Source organism: Papio anubis, chromosome 1 (assembly GCF_008728515.1).
Source record: "Papio anubis isolate 15944 chromosome 1, Panubis1.0, whole genome shotgun sequence".
In the NCBI taxonomy this organism is placed as follows: Eukaryota; Metazoa; Chordata; class Mammalia; order Primates; family Cercopithecidae; genus Papio; species Papio anubis.
The window spans coordinates 156,513,613-156,531,557 of NC_044976.1; the positions used below are offsets into that span (position 1 = coordinate 156,513,613).

Sequence of the window (17,945 nt, forward strand, 5' to 3'; positions counted from 1 at the left end):
TGGGATTACAGGCTTGAGCCACCGTGCCCGGCCCAGGGTTGTTAGCTCTTGAGGCGAAAATCTGACAGCAGTCACAGTCTTAATCTTCTTCTTTTGTCTTCTTCCTTTGCTAGGATTCTGTCTACCTCTTTCCTGCACCAAATAGCTTCCTTTCTGTTTTTACTGTCTCACATATTTGTTTCCTTTTGAGTAGAGGATGGATGGGGTAGGGAATCTTCCCTAATTCAGAGACTTAGAGATTGAAAAGTATTGTCAATGGGCAGAAACTGTTGTTAGGACTATTAACAATATTTTCTTTTTGACTGCTATCGTGATGTCTCAGCCAATCCATAGAGGATATTATCTTGTTTGATAATGGAGCCTTTACTTTGTAACCAGCATATACTTCTTAATACAGAACCCTAGCTAGAATTGTTAGGACCCCTGAAAGCATCTAGTCTATCTTTTATTCTACTACACCAAATCAGACAGTGCTTGACACAGAGTGGGTCTTCCATGAGTGTTTAAACATTGTCTTTGTAGCTACGGGGACCTGGATTTATATCCTGGTTTTGTCACTTAGCTGTGTCACTTTGTTCCCTCATTTATAAGATGGGGCTATAATTCCTATCTTTTTTTTTTTGTCTGAGACAGTGTCTCACTTTGTCGCCCAGGCTGAATTGCAGTGGCAGGATCGTGGCTCACTGCAGCCTCAACCTCCTAGGCTCAAGTGATCCTCTCATCTCAGCCCCTGAGTACCTGGGACTACAGGCGCATGCTACTATGCCTGGCTAATTTTTGTATTTTTTTGTAGAAATGGGGTTTTGCCATGTTGCCCAGGCTGGTCTCGAACTTCTGGGCTGAAGCATTCTGCCTGCCTAAGCCTCCCAAGGTGCTGGGATTACAAACATGAGTCACTGTGCCCGGCCTATAATTCCTATCTTTTAGAATTGGTATGAGGCTAACGTGAGAGAATGTGTTAAAAGCACCTACCACAGTGTCTGGCACATAGTAAGCCCATTTCCTTCTCCCTTTGAATAAATCAGTGTCCTTGAGAAGACTTCCTGCTCTCTCAGTCACCCATCCCTTCCCTGACAATCATCCACATTGGAACTCCTCCGAAAACTTAAGGCTTCTTCTTCCAACTTACTTATAGTTATTCTTCTACTCTTATTAGAGAGAACATTCTTCATAATTCATTATGGCTTATTTTTGTAATAAAATGAAAGCAGAAAGCTGTTATAAAAGGTTAATAATACGGAAGTATATAAAAGTTGAAAGGTAAAGTTTTCCCTCCTTTCTCTTTCCCGCTTCTCCATTCTAGACAAAATATTTTGTCTCTCTCAATCTAGTAAGTGGCAAAAGAATAAAATTCAGATTTCTACTTTTGTGTACATCAGTAGATACCTAGATGTTTGACTGTCCATTAGGTAGAATGCATAGAGACCATTCAGTATATTCTTATCAACTTGTCAATTACCTAATCCATTGTCATTTGAGATAGAGAGAAGAGAGTTCAGATCCTTAAAGTCTTCATGCTTATGAACTGAGAATCAGAGCTAAAACCTTTGCTTTGGGTGTTTGGAATTATAAATATTCTTCTACTTTTAACATGATGGTCTCATGCTTTCTGTGGCTTCTGAGGGCTATGATTGTGATTATGTTTTTTCTAAGTCTTATATCTGGCCTGAGTTACACACTGATGCTTTTACTAGGTAGGGAGATGAGCTTGTATCCATTCAATGTTGACTACTGGGATAAAACTCTGTTTTGCCTTCACATTGATCCCAGTTTCTTTGAGGCATGTTGTAACCTAGAAACATGTTATAGCTGTTTGGTTGCAGCTCCCCCTTGGAAGGTATATGTACCACCAAGAGTCAAGGTATTTTATTTTCTTTTTTTTTTTTGAGATGGTGTCTCACTCTGTCACCCAGGCTGGAGTGCAGTGGCAGGATCTCGGCTCACTGCAACCTCTGCCTCCTAGGTTCAAGCGATTCTCCTGCCTCAGCCTCCTGAGTAACTGGGATTACAGGTGCCTGCCACCGTGCCTGGTTAATTTTTGTATTTTTAGTAAAGATAAGGTTTCAGTATGTTGGCCAGGCTGGTCTCAAACTCCTGACCTTAAGTGATTCACCCGCCTTGGCCTCCCAAAGTGCTGGGATTACAGGCTTAAGAGTGATGTTTCAGGGAACTATTTAGAAATGATAAAGAATCAGCCCTGTGTGAAAACAAACAGGAGAAACCTTTCAAATGCCCAGTGAGAATGTCATGAGAGGAGAACTGGAAGTAAAGATAGCTAGAATATGGGGACAAGGATAGAGGTCAAGGGTGTGCAAGGACAGGACAGTTATTAATATATAGTTGCATACTTTTCTATGTGATGTGAACCTGAGGCTTCAGAACTCTAGAGAAAGCAAAGACACCTGCTACCTACCAACTTTAGCCTGTGTACATAACTGTTTTCTGGGTTTTTTATTTGTATGTTTGTTTATACTTTAGAAATAGGGTCTCATTCTGTTGTTCAGGCTAGAGTACAGGAACGTGATCATGGCTCACTGTGACCTCAACTTCCTGGGCTCAAGGGATCTTCCTGCCTCAGCCTTCCGAGTAGCTGGGACTATAGGTGTTTGTCACCATACCCGGCTAATTTGTTTTATTTTTTTGTAGAGATGGAGTCTCGCCATATTGCCCAGGGTGGTCTCGAACTCCTGGGCTCAAGGGGATCCTCCAGCCTCAGCCTTACAAAGTGCTGGGGTTACAGGCGTGAGTCACTGTGCCAGGCCACTGTTTTCTGTTTGAATTAGCAGTTAGTATAATCATCCTTTGTTATAATAGAGTTTTAGTAATGTGCCATGAGCTACAGAGTAGGGATTCTTCACCTATAAGAGTCAGTACTCTTAGGAAGGGGTCAGCCTTCTCCAGTGATTGAGTGATTCCTTCTTGGCATTTAAAATAGCGTCACTGGCTGGGCACAGTGGCACATGCCTATAATCCTAGCACTTTGGGATGCCAAGGCAGGAGGATTGCTTGAGCTCAGGAGTTTTAAGACCAGCCTGGGCAACATAGTGAGACTTTGTCTCTACAAAAAAATTTAAAAATAAATAAAGTAGGCCAGGCGCGGTGGCTCAAGCCTGTAATCCCAGCACTTTGGGAGGCCGAGATGGGCGGATCACAAGGTCAGGAGATCGAGACCATCCTGGCTAACACGTTGAAACCCCGTCTCTACTAAAAAAAATACAAAAAACTAGCCGGGGGACGTGGCGGGCGCCTGTAGTCCCAGCTACTTGGGAGGCTGAGGCAGGAGAATGGCGTAAGCCCAGGAGGCGGAGCTTGCAGTGAGCTGAACTCTGGCCACTGCACTCCAGCCTGGGCGACAGAGCCAGACTCTGTCTCAAAAAAAAAGTAAAATAAATTAAATAAATAAATAAATAAAATAAAATAAAATAGTGTCATTTTACACTTTATACCCAAAACAAAACCAAAGAAGTATATTCTGGTGTTTGTAGAGTAGCAAGCTCCTTTCTATTGCATTTCCTTTTTTTTTTTTTTTTTTTAAGATGGAATTTTGCTCTTGTTGCTCAGGCTGGAGTGCAATGGCATGATCTTGGCTTACCACAACCTCTGCCTCCTGGGTTCAAGTGATTCTCCTGCCTCAGCCTCACGAGTAGCTGGGATTACAGGCATGCGCCATCACCCCAGCTAAGTTTGTATTTTTAGTAGAGACGGGGTTTCTCCATGTTGGTTAGGCTGGTCTTGAACTCCAGACCTCAGGTGATCCACTCGCCTCGGCCTCCCAAAGTGCTGGGATTACGGGCATGAGCCACGGCGCCCAGCCTCTATTGCATTTCTTAATCCTACCAAGAAAATGGGTGGTAACAGATCAGCTTCTGTAAATTCCATGGATTTATGCAGAATGCATTCTACAAGAGAGATCTCTTTAGGAATTCACTGTGACTCAATATGGGAATTATGGGTTACTGTCATGATTCCTTGAGATTCTTTTTACTTGATTGAGTTAGGAGCAAAATGCTTACTCGTTGCTTTATTCTTGGAGTAGAGGCAAATACGATTTCAGATAAATGTGTGGGATAAAATGTGTGGGATGAGAGTTGAAAGATAGAAGATTTTACATATTTTGAAAGTGGTTTTGAGCATCATTTCTTCATTAATTCATTCCATGTTTATTTATTGGATGCTTACTAAGTGCCAGACACTGTTCTAGGTGCTAAGAAGGGATATAGCCATCCATGAAACAGTCTGAGGTCAGACTTCCCTCTCAGGTGGCCATACTAAGACCCATAACAGCTCTGGCTCATCCTCTTTATATTAATTTTTATTTTTTCACTCCCTGTCTCCAGGAGACAGTGTTGGCTTCCTTTTTTGTTTATAACCGTCAGGCATGAGTCATCCCTTAACTGTGAGTATTGCAGAATCGCATATCACATTCCAGCCTAATTTGTACTGCTGCCAGGGTCTCTGCCAGCAGCTCTTTGCCTATCTTCTGACTGTCATGATACTCAGAGCAGTGACACCACCTGCATACGTTAGTCAACTGGGGAAGGGAGAAGAGAGAGCATAATACCTGTTTTCTATCCATTGTTGTTTAGTACAAGGTATATTTAGAAATGGGCAGCTTCTTTCTGGGTGCCAATATATCAGGCCATACTCTACCATTAGAAAGCCCGAAATCCATGGCCGGGCACAGTGGCTGATGCCTGTAATCCCAGCACTTTGGGAGGCCAAGGTGAGCAGATCACCTCAGGTTGGGAGTTTGAGACCAGCCTGACCAACATGGAGAAACCCCATCTCTACTAAAACAACAAAATTAGCCCAGCGTGGTGGTGCATGCCTGTTAACCCCACTACTTGGGAGGCTGAGGCAGGAGAATCACTTGAACCTGGGAGGCGGAGGTTGCAGTGAGCCAAGATTGTGCCATTGCACTCCAGCCTGGGCAACAAGAGTGAAACTCCGTCTCAAAAAAAAAGAAAAATTAAAAATAAAAATAAAGCCCAAAATCTTTTATTATTATTATTATTATTATTATTATTATTTTAGACAGTGTCTCACTCTGTTGCCCAGGCTAGAGTGCAGTGACGTGATCTCAGCTCACTGCAACCTCCGCCTCCTGGGTTCAAGTGATTCTCATTCCTCAGCCTCCCGAGTAGCTGAGATTACAGGCATGTGCCACTATGCCCAGCTAATTATTTATTTATTTATTTATTTTGAGACAGAGTCTCACTCTGTCACCCAGGCTGGAGTGCAATGGTGTGATCTCAGCTCACTGTAACCTCTGCCTCCCGGGTTCAAGTGATTCTTCTGCCTCAGCCTCAGCCTCCTGAGTAGCTGGGACTATAGGCTTATGCCACCACGCCCAGCTAATTTTTGTGTTTTTAGTAGAGACAGGGTTTCACCATATTGGCCAGGCTAATCTTGAACTCCTGACATTGTGATCCACCTGCCTCAGCCTCCCAAAGTGCTGGGATTACAGGCGTGAGCCACCGTGCCCAGCCTAATTTTTGTATTTTTAATAGAGACTGGTTTTGGCCATGTTGGCCAAGCTGGTCTCGAACTCCTGGCCTCAAGCAATCTGCCCACCTCAGCCTCCCAAGAGTGCTGGGATTACAGGCACAAGCCACTGTGCCTGGCTTCCAAAATCCATTTCTTTAATAATGAATTTACACCGACGAGCAAATAAAGTCAACTGGTCTCTTAAAAACAGTATTGGGCCAGGTGCAGTGGCTCACGCCTATGATCCCAGCACTTTGGGAGGCTGGGGCGGGTGGATCACCTGAGGTCAGGAGTTTAAGACCAGCCTGGCTAACATGGCGAAACCCATCTCTACTAAAAAATACAAAAATTAGCTGGGCGTGGTAGCACATGCCTGTAATCCCAGCTACTCAGGAGGCTGAGGCAGGAGAATCACTTGAACCCAGGAGGCAGAGGTTGCAGTGAGCCGAGATCACACCACTGCACTCCAGCCTGGGTGATGAGTGAAACTCCATCTCAAAAACAAAAAACAAAAAACAAAAAACACCCAACCGTATTGGTCTTACAAATGGACGTGGTAGCTTTGGCTGATGTTTCTGTCGTGCACACAAAATGGTCCTTTGAGGAAAACCTGAAAATTTATTCTAGAATTTTGAGATAATCCATCAGAAAAAACAAGCAAACAAAATTCTTCCTGAAATTTCTAAACAGTACTTTGGTTTTGAATATTTAGGCTTTCCTTTCATAAGTTTGATTGGTTGATTTATGTCTTTTAAAAAATACGTATTTAGGGCAGCTTTGTAATATAAAAAACATTTGCACCTATAATTTTTGCTTTAATGTAACTGTTTTCTTTTCTTTTTTTCTTTTCTTTGTTTTTTTTTGAGACAGAGTCTTACTCTGTCACCCAAGCTGGAGTGCATGGTGTGATCTCAGTTCACTGCAGCCTCTGTCTCTTGGGTTCAAGCAATTCTCTTGCCTCAGCCTCCAGAGTAGCTGGAATTATAGGTTTGCACCACCATGTCAAGCTAATTTTTGTATTTTCAGTAGAAACGGGGTCCTCCATGTTGGCCAGGCTAGTCTTGAACTCCTGACCTCAAACGATCTGCCCACCCCAGCCTCCCAAAGTGCTGGAATTACAAGTGTGAGCCACCACACCCAGCCTAATGTAACTGTTTTCCTTTCTTGGGATTCTTTTTGGTCTTTATCTCATTGTTATATGTGATTATAATGTTGTCATTTATGCAGTTGTATGTTCTATTTTAAACCTTAAAATTTCTTACCAACTTTTTGAATATGCTTCACTGAAATGATTCATACTGTAGCATGTGTGACTCAGGGTAGTGAAAAGGGGTTTGTTTTGAATAGCAAGATGAGTATCAGACTAGTCTTCCAGCCAGAAAACAGTCCATGCAACTTGAGACACAGATGAAACAGCAAATTTCTTCTTGGCTTCGGTTGGATGAAGAGTAGATTGACTTATGTAGTGTTTGCTAAAATGACAAATGGTGAGATGCTAAAAGCACTTTGAGCTTTAGGGAGTTCAAAGTGGCCAGGCAAATTAAAGTTATGTGACCTGCCTGAGAAAATAGCACAGTTCTTTGTGAGAAAAGAAGGTGAGATATTTGTGCTTTGTTGGGAATAAAGAAGATTTTAAAAACTCAAACAAGGCTGGGCACAGTGGTCACACTTGTAATCTCAGCAGTTTGGGAGGTCGAGGCACAGATCGTTTGAGCTCAGAAGTTCAAGATCAACCTGGGCAACATGGCAAAACCCCATCTCTACCAAAAAAAAAAAAGCCAAAAAAGAATGACAATTAGCTGGGCGTAGTGGCTCACACCTGTAGTATCAGCTACTCGGGAGGCTGAGATGGGCGGATCACTTGCGCCTGGGAGGTTGAGACTGCAGTGAACCTTTATTGCTGTACTGCAGGCTGGGCAATAGCACGAGACCTTGTCTCAAACAAACAAACAAACAAACAAACAAAAACTTATCAAAAAGACCTACTGCTCATGCTGGGTGTGGTGGCTCACACCTGTAATCCCAGCACTTTGGGAGTCTGAGGCAGGTGGATCAGTTGAGGTCAGCAGTTCAAGACCAGCCTGGCCAACATGGTGAAACCCCATCTCTACTAAAAACACAAAAATTAGCCTGGCGTGGTGGTGTGTGCCTGTAATCCCAGCTACTTGGGAGGCTGAGGCAGGAGAATCGCTTGAACCCAGGAGGCAGAGGTTGCAGTGAGCCGAGATCGTGCCATTGCACTCCAGTATGGGCGACAGACTGAGACTCCGTCTCAATCACTCAATCAATAAACCTACTGCTCAAATAGGGTAAGAAATAAAAACAGTATATTCATCTGAAAGAAACAAAATTGTGTATCTTTTAGAGTTCAAATAAAGTAAATATTCAACATCTGATAACTGTTAAGGGCACAAACTTGAGCATATTTGTGTTGAGTTCTTTTATAACTCTAAAATATGCTAGAATTCTGTGGAGGATTGATTCTGAGTTTGCAGACCCTTGAAGACATCAGGAGTCTATGTACCTACAATGGTAATATATTAATATGTGTGAGTCCCTAGTTAACAGTTTACACCTGGAATGCCAGGCAAACTAGACAATGTCAGAGACACAGAGGAACAACCTATGCAATGGATTGAAATGCAGTAGATGGACATACGCTCTTGTGTGTTTGGAACCTTCATGGGAAAGAAGTAGAACACAAAGTGGAAAGTGCAGACTAGGCAAAGGACCTGTGGAAGGTTTGTTTCTAAACCTCAAAGATCATTCTTTTTTTTTTTTTTAATTGAGACAGAGTCTTGGTTTGTCGCCCAAGCTGGAGTGCAGTGGGGTGATCTCAGCTCACTGCAACCTCCGCCTCCCGGGTTCAAGCTGTTCTCCTGCCTCAGTCTCTGGAGTAGCTGGGACTACAGGTGCCTACCACCACACCCAGCTAATTTTTGTATTTTTAGTAGAGATGGGGTTTTGCCATGTTGGCAGGGCTGATCTCAAACTCCTGACCTCAAGCGATCCCCCTGCCTTGGCCTCCCAAAGGGCTGGGATTACAGGTGTGAGCCACTGTGCCTGGCCTCAAGATCATTCTCGAAACTCACTTTAGCAACTTGGGTATTTCAGTTAGGATTAGGTTCAATTGTGTGTAACAGATCATCAAAAAAACAAAACAAAAAAACCAAAACTCAGGAACTTAAAGGTAGAGTTTTTGGGTGTTTGTTTTTTTGCCTTACATAAAAGAAGTCTGAAGCTAGGTAACTGAGAGCTGGTGTGGCAGTTCTGTGATCACCAGAGACCTAGGCTCCCTCTTTCTTTTGGTGTCATCATCTTTAGTGCTGGCTTCCACCCTCAGGTTTGTGTTAGGGCTGCTGAGTGATGACTGCTGTTCTAGCTGTCACATCTGTGCTCCAAGCAGGAAAAAGGACAAGGCCAAAGGGCATATTTCCTGGTAGAATCCACCCCCTGTACACTAAAGGGCTTTCCTGGAAACCCCACCCACTTATTGGACACCCGTATCTGTAAAGGACATTGCCTTCCCCTATAACATGGAGACTAGATATTGGATAGGCAAACCTTGGTCTCTGCCTTACCAAGTGATCATATTCCTAAAGGTATTACTTAGACTTAGGTGGCTAAGACTTTGGGATACCTACAGACTCAGAATAGGACATTAATAGTGTTTGGTGAACCTGGCTTTTAGTTTCCTACTTAATTGATTGATTCAACAGTATTTAGGACTTACCACATGCTAGGCACTGGAGCTACAAAGGTAAGCAAAATAGACCCAGTCCCTGCCCTCAAAGAGTTTACAGACCGATGGGGGAAAGAAGAGCTTTAAATAAGTGGATTATAAATATGTTGAACCTTAAGAAAAGGGAAGTAAAGTGTGCTTGGTTGGGACTGTGTGATAGGAAAGGCTCTATAAGGATATGTCATAACATATACATCGAGACTTAAAGGATGCTTAGGAGTTAGCCAGGTCAGAATGGCAGAGATGGAGGCATCAGAGGAGAGCAAGAGGGGGAGGAGTGCGCCAGGTCGACTCACTCCCAGTCTCATAGATTCCATTGCAATTCCTTTTTCTTCCATTATTTGTCTTAATTTTTCATCAGAGGGAATCGGTGGGAATGTCTAAGCAATAAAGGAAGGCAGAGACCAAAATTTTTTTTTAATCTGATGGCGAAAGGGGTTGCCATCCTTTCTACTTCTTTGTTTTTTCACTCTCTCTAGATGAGTGCCTGCCTTCATAGGCTGCACCAGGGAGTGTTGGTAACCGAGGAAGGAGGTGGATCAATGGCTGGGGTACCGAAGTATTGTTCCACTGTAGATCAGGATTTTGGTCTCAGTGTGGGACTTTGGGGAGGCAAGTATTGGTTCTGACCTAAGGTGCTGATATGACCCCCTTCCCCTTCCAGGAAGTGGACGTTGTGGTAGCACCATGCCAAGGCCTCCGGCCCACAGTGGATGTTCTGGGTGACTTGGTGAATGATTTCTTGCCTGTGATAACCTATGCACTCCACAAAGATGAACTCTCTGAGAGGGATGAGCAAGAGCTTCAGGAAATCCGAAAGTATTTCTCCTTTCCTGTATTCTTTTTCAAAGTGTCGAAACTGGGCTCAGAGATAACAGACTCCTCAACCAGGAGAACGGAGAGTGAAAGATCACTGCTTTATCGCCAGCTAATTGACCTGGGCTATCTGAGCAGCAGTCACTGGAACTGCGGGACTCCTGGCCAGGATACTAAAGCTCAGAGCGTATTGGTAGAACAGAGTGAAAAGCTGAGACACTTGAGCACATTTTCTCACCAGGTGTTACAGACTCGCCTGGTGGACGCAGCCAAGGCCCTGAACCTGGTGCATTGCCACTGCCTTGACATCTTTATTAACCAGGCATTTGACATGCAGCGGGACCTGCAGATCACTCCCAAACGTCTGGAATATACTCGAAAAAAGGAGAATGAGTTGTACGAATCATTGATGAATATTGCCAACCGAAAGCAGGAGGAAATGAAGGATATGATTGTTGAGACACTTAATACCATGAAGGAGGAACTTCTGGATGATGCTGCTAACATGGAGTTTAAAGGTAGGTCCCAGAGAGCTTGCTGGGGTGCTGGCATGCAAAGAGTCTCTAACCATTTTCTAGCCGGAAATTAAGAACGTTAATTCTTCAGGTTGAAGGAATCTCAGGGTAACTTCATGCACCCCACTGTTACCAGCTGGAGCCCACTATTTAGCCAAGGTGGCCTCTCTTGCTCTCAAAGATCATCGTGGAAGATTCCACCCTCATTCCTTCCCAAGAACATTAGCTCAACTTTTGGTAAATTCATCCTAATAGCTCCCTCATCTCCACTTTCTGCCTGTACCCCCTCAACTCCTAATGGAGCTGGAGAAGAGCTGCTTGGAGAATGTTAGTAAATTGTGCTTTAACCTTTGCTCCTGCAGTATAGCTCATGCCTCTTTATTGGTTCATTTTGTCTCATGGTCTCATTTCCTTTCAGGCTGCTTCTGAAGCCCAAATCAGGAGGATTTCCCAAAGTTGTGATTTTAGCCTTTTGATAGTCCTATTCTTCACAAATGGCTACTAACAAAATTGGGTGAAAGTGATTGGTCAGGTCTTTGGGTGTCTGAGATGCTGCTGATTTTGTATACTGACTTCTGTATAAACCTCCTTGCAAGATTAAAATGATGGTTTACAGATTACCCTTTAGAGTCTCAGTTGTGGGTATCCTAATCCCTTGGGAGGCTTTCTGAAAATACAGATGCTCAAGACCACTAAAGATCACTGCAGACTTACTCAGGATTTCTGATATGGGACCCAGCATCAGTTTTTTTTTTTTTTTTTTTTTTTTTTGAGACGCAGTCTCGCTCTGTCGCTCAGGCTGGAGTGCAGCAGTGCGATCTCGGTTCACTGCAACCTCCACCTCCTGGGTTCAAGCAATTCCCCTGCCTCAGCCTCCCAAGTAACTGGGATTACAGGCATGCACCACTATGCCTGGCTAAATTTTTTTTGTATTTTAGTAGAGACAGGGTTTCATCATGTTGGCCAGGACAGTCTTGATCTCTTGACCTCGTAATCCGCCCACCTTGGCCTCCCAAAGTGTTGGGTGTCGTGAGCCACCACGCCTGGCTGTGATTAATCTTCTTGCATATTCGATACCTACCTGTGCTTTTCTATTCTGTCTCCTTAAGTCTAACTGAACTATTGTTATCTAACTGATCTCCCTGACTTCTTTCTCCAGTTCACCTTTACTGGCTCCCTATTTCTACAGACTAAGTTTAACTCCTGCACCTAGTATTAAAGACCTCCCAAAGCCTAGCCCTTACCGACTTTTCCAGTCTTATTTCCTCACTGTGCACTTTCCTGTATTTTCTATGTCAATTGGTCTTAACTTCTTTCTGTCCTCCGTACGCTCCCTTTACTTTTTCTTTGATAACACCCTGCCTTAAACCTGGAATGTCTTTGATTTGTCTGTGAACTTCCAGATCCTACCTACCCATCAGGGCCTGTCTCCCAAATGCCATTTTTCATGAAGTCTTCTTTAATTTTCTCCTTCTTATTTTTTATTTTTTATTTTTGGGACAGCTTCTTGCTCTGCCATCCAGACTGGAGTGCAGTAGTGCAGTCGTGGCTCACTGCAGCCTCAATCTCCTGGGCTTAAACAATCCTCCTGCCTCAGCCCCCTGCATACCTGGGACTACAGGCACATGCCACCACACCAGCTAATTTTTTATATTTTTTTAAAGACAGGAGTTTCACCATGTTGGCCAAGTTGGTCTTGAACTCCTGGGCTCAAGCAATCCTCCCACCTCAGCCTCCCAAAAGGTGCTGGGATTATAGGCATGAGCCACCACACCTAGCCCTGCTTTAATTTTCTTAGCTAATAACAATTGCAGTCATTTGAAATCCCATAGCATTCCATCTGTAACTTATTTCTGGCATATTTCACTTTCTACCTTTTATTATAGTTATTTATATACTGCTGACTACTTCCTAAAATCCTAGAGTTGAAGGAGGATAGGATCTGGGTCTTATTCATCATCATATTCCTTGCAGCAAATAACACAGACTCTTTTATACAGTACATATTTGGAGAATCAATGAGTGTGTGAATGATGGTATCTAGTTTAAGTTACACTTATAAATACAAAGGAAGTATGATTGACTTTAGCAAGCATAGGTTGCCTGATTTCTTATAGTCATTCTAAAGATGAACGGAGATACCTCTTTGGTGAATTCCCCACTACAGAGAGGAGTTGTTGAGAAGTGTTACTTGCAGTGGAAATCTTAGGAAGTCTTCTTAATATTTGATTAAAGACAACAAAGCATCACTGCCAGCATCATGTTACACAGAATGAAGGGAGGTCAGGACAGCTAGGTTGGGCAGACAGTAAAGTATTCGATTGTTCTTACCTTGTTCTAAGTGCTTTCTGGGTATCCTTGAAACAATAAGAAGATTTAGAAGCAAGCTAGCACATATCCTATGGAGCCATATTTTTTTTTTTTTTTTTTCTGTAGAGACGAGGTCTTGCTATATTGCCCAGGCCTGTAGCGATCCTCCCACCTCAGCCCCCACAAAGTGCTAGGATTATAGGTATAAGCCATCACGCCCAACGTGGAGCCAGATTACTATTACTGTTTGTTTTTAAATAAAGACAATGCATATGTGCTAGGTATCTTGATATTCACACTTTATAAAATTTATTTTGAAGATAAAACCTATATGTATGGTACTTAATTCAGAGTTATAAAGACACCATCCCCCAGCCACCCAGTTCTTCTCCATATGTTCTTCTGCACTTGTCTTTTTCATTTAGTATGTGTCTTAGAGGGCATTCTATAAATATTCATACAAATTTGTCTTCTTCTAATGGATATGCCTGAATTTATTGAACTATTCTCTCATTGATGGACATTTAAGCTGTTTGTTTTTGTTTTTTAATTTTTTTTTTTTTTTTTTTTTTGATAGAAGGTCTTGTTCTGTCGCCCAGGCTGGAGTGCGGAGGCCTAATCTAGTCTCACTGCAACCTCCGCCTCCCGGATTCAAGGAATCCTCCCACCTCAGCCTCCCTAGTAGCTGGGTCTAAAGGTGTGCGCCACTACACTCGGCTAATTTTTGTATTTTTAGTAGAGACAGGGTTTCACCATGTTGGCCAGGCTTATCTGTTTATTTTTTATTTTTTATTTTCTCTTTCGCTAATACAAACTGTACTGCATTAATCATCATTGTACATTGTACATATATGTCTTGGGACTTGTAAGGGTGTATTTCAACAAAAAGAATTCCTAGAAGCAAAATAATTAGATCAAAGGATATGTAGATTTTTCTTGGTTGGTTGAACATTTTAATAGATGTTGCCAAATTTCCTCTGAAGAAGTGGCACCAATTTAAATTTCCACCGGTAGACATGAGAGTGCCTTCTTAGGAGCACATCTTTTTTACAAGTAGTTTGACTTCTCTTAAACTCTTCTGTCTTCTGATTTACAATATTAATAGATGTTCTAATCCTAAGAGATAGTGTAGCATGGTGGGGACAATTGAGTTTTACTTTTTATTTATCTAGTAATTGATTAGAATAAAATTCCTGGCCGGGCGCAGTGGCACACGCCTGTAATCTCAGCACTTTGGGAGGCCAAGGTGAGCGGATCACCTGAGGTCAGGAGTTCAAGACCAGCCTGGCCAACATGGTGAAACCCCCATCTCTACTAAAAATACAAAACTTAGCCGGGCGTGGTGGTGGGCATCTGTAATCCCAGGTACTTGGGAGGCTAAGGCACAAGAATCACTTGAACCCAGGAGGCGGAGATTGCAGCGAGCCGAGATCGTGCCACTGCACTCCAGCCTGGGCGATAAAGCTAAACTCAGTCTCAAAACAACAAAACAAAACATAGAATAAAATTCCCGACTCTTGGATTTTTCTCATTAATATGCTAGGGAGTGTGAAATTTTGCAGAGATCATAGGATTTGGAATGAGCACTGGGTTCAAATGCTGACTATTACTTCCTAACTAACTGTACTATCCCCTTCCCATGTCTACTTTGTTCTCTCTTTGAGGCTGTTTCTTGATCTATAATAACCATCTAACAAAGTTATTGTGAAGATGAAATTAGATTACATGTGTAAAATCCTTATTTTAGTGCCTTTCAAATAGTTTGCACTTATAAATGTTGTTCCTCCCTTCCTATAAATGTGACGTAAAAGCTAACAAAATCCACAGTCTCATTCTAGACTTAATTGCTTCTTTTTTTTTTTTTTTTTTTTGAGACAAGGTCTCACTCCCATCACCCAGGCTGGAGTGCAGTGGCACAATCACAGCTTATTGTAGCCTCTACCTCCTAGGTTCAAGCTATCCTCCCGCCTGCCTCATCTTTTTACTTTTTGTAGAGATGAGGTCTCACTGTGTTACCCAAGCTCATCTTGAACTCCTGGGCTCAAGCAATCCTCCTGCCTCGGCCTCCCAAAGTGCTGGAATTATAGGCATGAGTCACTGCACCTGGCCTTAATTGCTTCTTCTCAGGATCTTAGCTGGCTTAAGTAGTTGAGGGTTATGTGACCCCTGATCATTGTGAGAGTCAGACTTCATCAACGAGTCATGTCTTTTTGCAGCCATCATCATCACGGTAGTTCCATGATTCCAATTTGGGAGATGAGTTTATTTGGTGTGTCTGCCCCTTCTTCCTCACAACTCATTAGCTTATTTCTCTGCCTCCATAGATGTCATTGTCCCTGAGAATGGAGAACCAGTGGGCACCAGAGAGATCAAATGCTGCATCCGACAGATCCAGGAACTCATCATCTCCCGACTAAATCAGGCAGTGGCTAATAAGCTGATCAGCTCAGTGGATTACCTGAGGGAGAGCTTCGTCGGAACCCTGGAACGATGTCTGCAGAGCCTGGAGAAGTCTCAGGATGTCTCAGTTCACATCACCAGTAATTATCTCAAACAGGTAGAAAAAGAATGATTTTTTTAAGACATCGTGTCATAGATAGCACATGAAACAATCTGCACAAACCCACGCTTCAAGTTAGGCAAGAATTTCCCTTTCAGCTTCTTGAGAATCTTGTTTGAATTTTATTTTGTTTTCCTGTCACATGACCACTGCCTGTAGGAGATGTTGGTGAGCTGTAAAATTGCAGTTAAGTTGACGAATATAGGCCAGGCACAGTGACTCATGCCTATGATTCCAGCACTCTGGGAGGCTGAGGCGGGTGGATCACCTGAGGTTGGGAGTTCGAGACCAACCTGACCAACATGGAGAAACCCCATCTCTACTAAAAAAAACAAAATTAGCCCAGCATGGCGGTGCATGCCTGTAATCCCAGCTACTTGGGAGGCTGAGGCAGGAGGATTGCTTGAACCTGGGAGGCGGAGGTTTCGCTGAGCAAGATCGCGCCATTGCACTCCAGCCTGGGTGACAAAAGTGAAACTCTGTCTTTAAAAAAAAAAAAAGTTGATGAATATAAAGATGAGGTAGAAGGGGCTAGATAGTTAGTCACAAAATAAATAATCAGCTTAAGTTGACTCTGCATATATATTGAGGGATAAATTTGGAAACCCTGAGTCTGGACTGTATTCTTGAAATAAATATCATTTATTGCATTTTTGAAATAGCCACAGTACTGAGGGCATGTTTTCTTTGGCGGTGTCTCTTTCAGATCTTAAATGCTGCCTATCATGTTGAAGTCACGTTTCACTCAGGGTCGTCAGTTACAAGGATGCTGTGGGAGCAAATCAAGCAGGTAGGGATTATTACTTAGAGCAAGATTTCTAAGCCCCTAGTTGGCTCAAATGAAACCTAGTGATCCCAATAGGAAACAGATATCTAGGATCTTCTGTTAAGGCAGGATGGCCATTTGTTCTGGTTTGTCTGCCTGGGAGAATTCTGATTTATGCCTATTCTCAAATAATTATTAACATTGTTACCTTGAACTCTCAGAAGTTTTGGGTTTAAATGATTTTTATGTTGGGTGTTCTTTGTGAACAATGGAAAAATAGAAAAAAAAGATAAATGATATTTCATGGAGCCGCAAGACTCTACCACACTAGCTTCTTCATATTTCTTTTTCCCAGCCTAAATCTTTTCTCAGAACTAGGCTTTGTTGTTGCCGGAGGCTGTGAATGTGGTTTCTGTTCTGGAATTTGATCTGGCTCTTAGGTAGAGTTATTTACTGACTTCAGAAAGATTATCAGGCACTCCCTGGCACTGAATGTAATATATTGAGGGTTTGTGAGCATGTAAACTAGGCCTGGTGTTCTTTGATGCTTTCTTTGGGCTAGGACCTGATTTTGAGGTAGATGGAATTGGAAAGGCACTTTAGACTTCATATGGCTCCCATCTTATGAGCCTGCTCCTATTGAATGGGTAACCCAGAAAAGGAAGGACACTGGATCTTTGTAGTGGTTCTTGTCTCTCATTCTTCGGTGATCTCGCTGTCCTCATCCTGGTAGATCATCCAGCGCATCACATGGGTGAGCCCACCTGCCATCACTCTGGAATGGAAGAGGAAGGTGGCCCAGGAAGCCATTGAGAGCCTCAGCGCCTCCAAATTGGCCAAGAGCATTTGCAGCCAATTCCGGACTCGGCTCAATAGTTCCCACGAGGCTTTTGCAGCCTCTTTGCGGCAGGTTGGTATGTAGGAAAGGAGCTATAACTGGATCAAGCAGAGAAGAGCCTCATCCAGATGGGAATATTTTGCTCTCTGTTCTTCGTGTGTATATGTGTGTGTGTGTGTGTGTGTGTGTGTGTGTGTGTGTGTATAAATCATCAGTATTTTTTCTTTCTAGCCTATTACGTTATAGGAAGTTTTTTCAATAAATTTTTCATGTGGATATTTTCCTAACTCTAGGGAGAATGGAGTGAGCTCAGTTAATTTCTCCCCATTTCACTGAGTGAGGCAAGAAAATACGAGTAGGAATTTTATATGTTTATATAGTATTTTAGCTAAGAACAAATGACAGAAGGTGATGACTTTCCAACTTCTATGTTATTTCATAAATGTTTGACATCTGATTGTCTGCTGGCGGGGGAGTGGGTGTGTCCAGGCACAGAGTGGATAGATGTGAGTATGCATCCAGGAGGAAAAGTTATTATTTATTGAGTCTACTCTGTGCCAGTCTCTGTGCTAAACATGTTACATGTATCTTGTTTAATTCTCACAATTATCTATATGAGGTAGATATCATTATCCCTGTATAACAGGTGAGGAAGTTGAAGCTAGGGACTTAAGTCATATGTACTTTTTCTGTTTCCCTCCCAGCTAGAAGCTGGCCACTCAGGCCGGTTAGAGAAAACTGAAGATCTATGGCTGAAGGTTCGGAAAGATCATGCCCCCCGCCTGGCCCGCCTTTCTCTGGAAAGCCGTTCTTTACAGGACGTCTTGCTTCATCGTGAGTCTGGTTTTCAAATAAACTGGAGGATGGTTCAGGATACCTGACATTCTTATGTCCAACATCAGAGAATCCCA

The 17,945-nt window shown here is 42.8% G+C and overlaps 1 protein-coding gene across 3 annotated transcripts in view; it reads left to right on the forward strand.

Moving 5' to 3' along the window:
* Positions 1–17,945, forward strand: part of DSTYK (dual serine/threonine and tyrosine protein kinase) — a 70,875-nt gene that overhangs the window by 33,926 nt on the left and 19,004 nt on the right. For all 3 annotated transcript variants that reach the window (XM_003893231.5, XM_017950234.3, XM_017950233.3), the window contains exons 3-7: positions 9,894–10,563; positions 15,195–15,427; positions 16,137–16,220; positions 16,930–17,106; positions 17,739–17,868. In XM_003893231.5, coding sequence (XP_003893280.2) covers positions 9,894–10,563; positions 15,195–15,427; positions 16,137–16,220; positions 16,930–17,106; positions 17,739–17,868 — 1,294 coding nt within the window. The remainder of the gene's footprint in view (positions 1–9,893; positions 10,564–15,194; positions 15,428–16,136; positions 16,221–16,929; positions 17,107–17,738; positions 17,869–17,945) is intronic.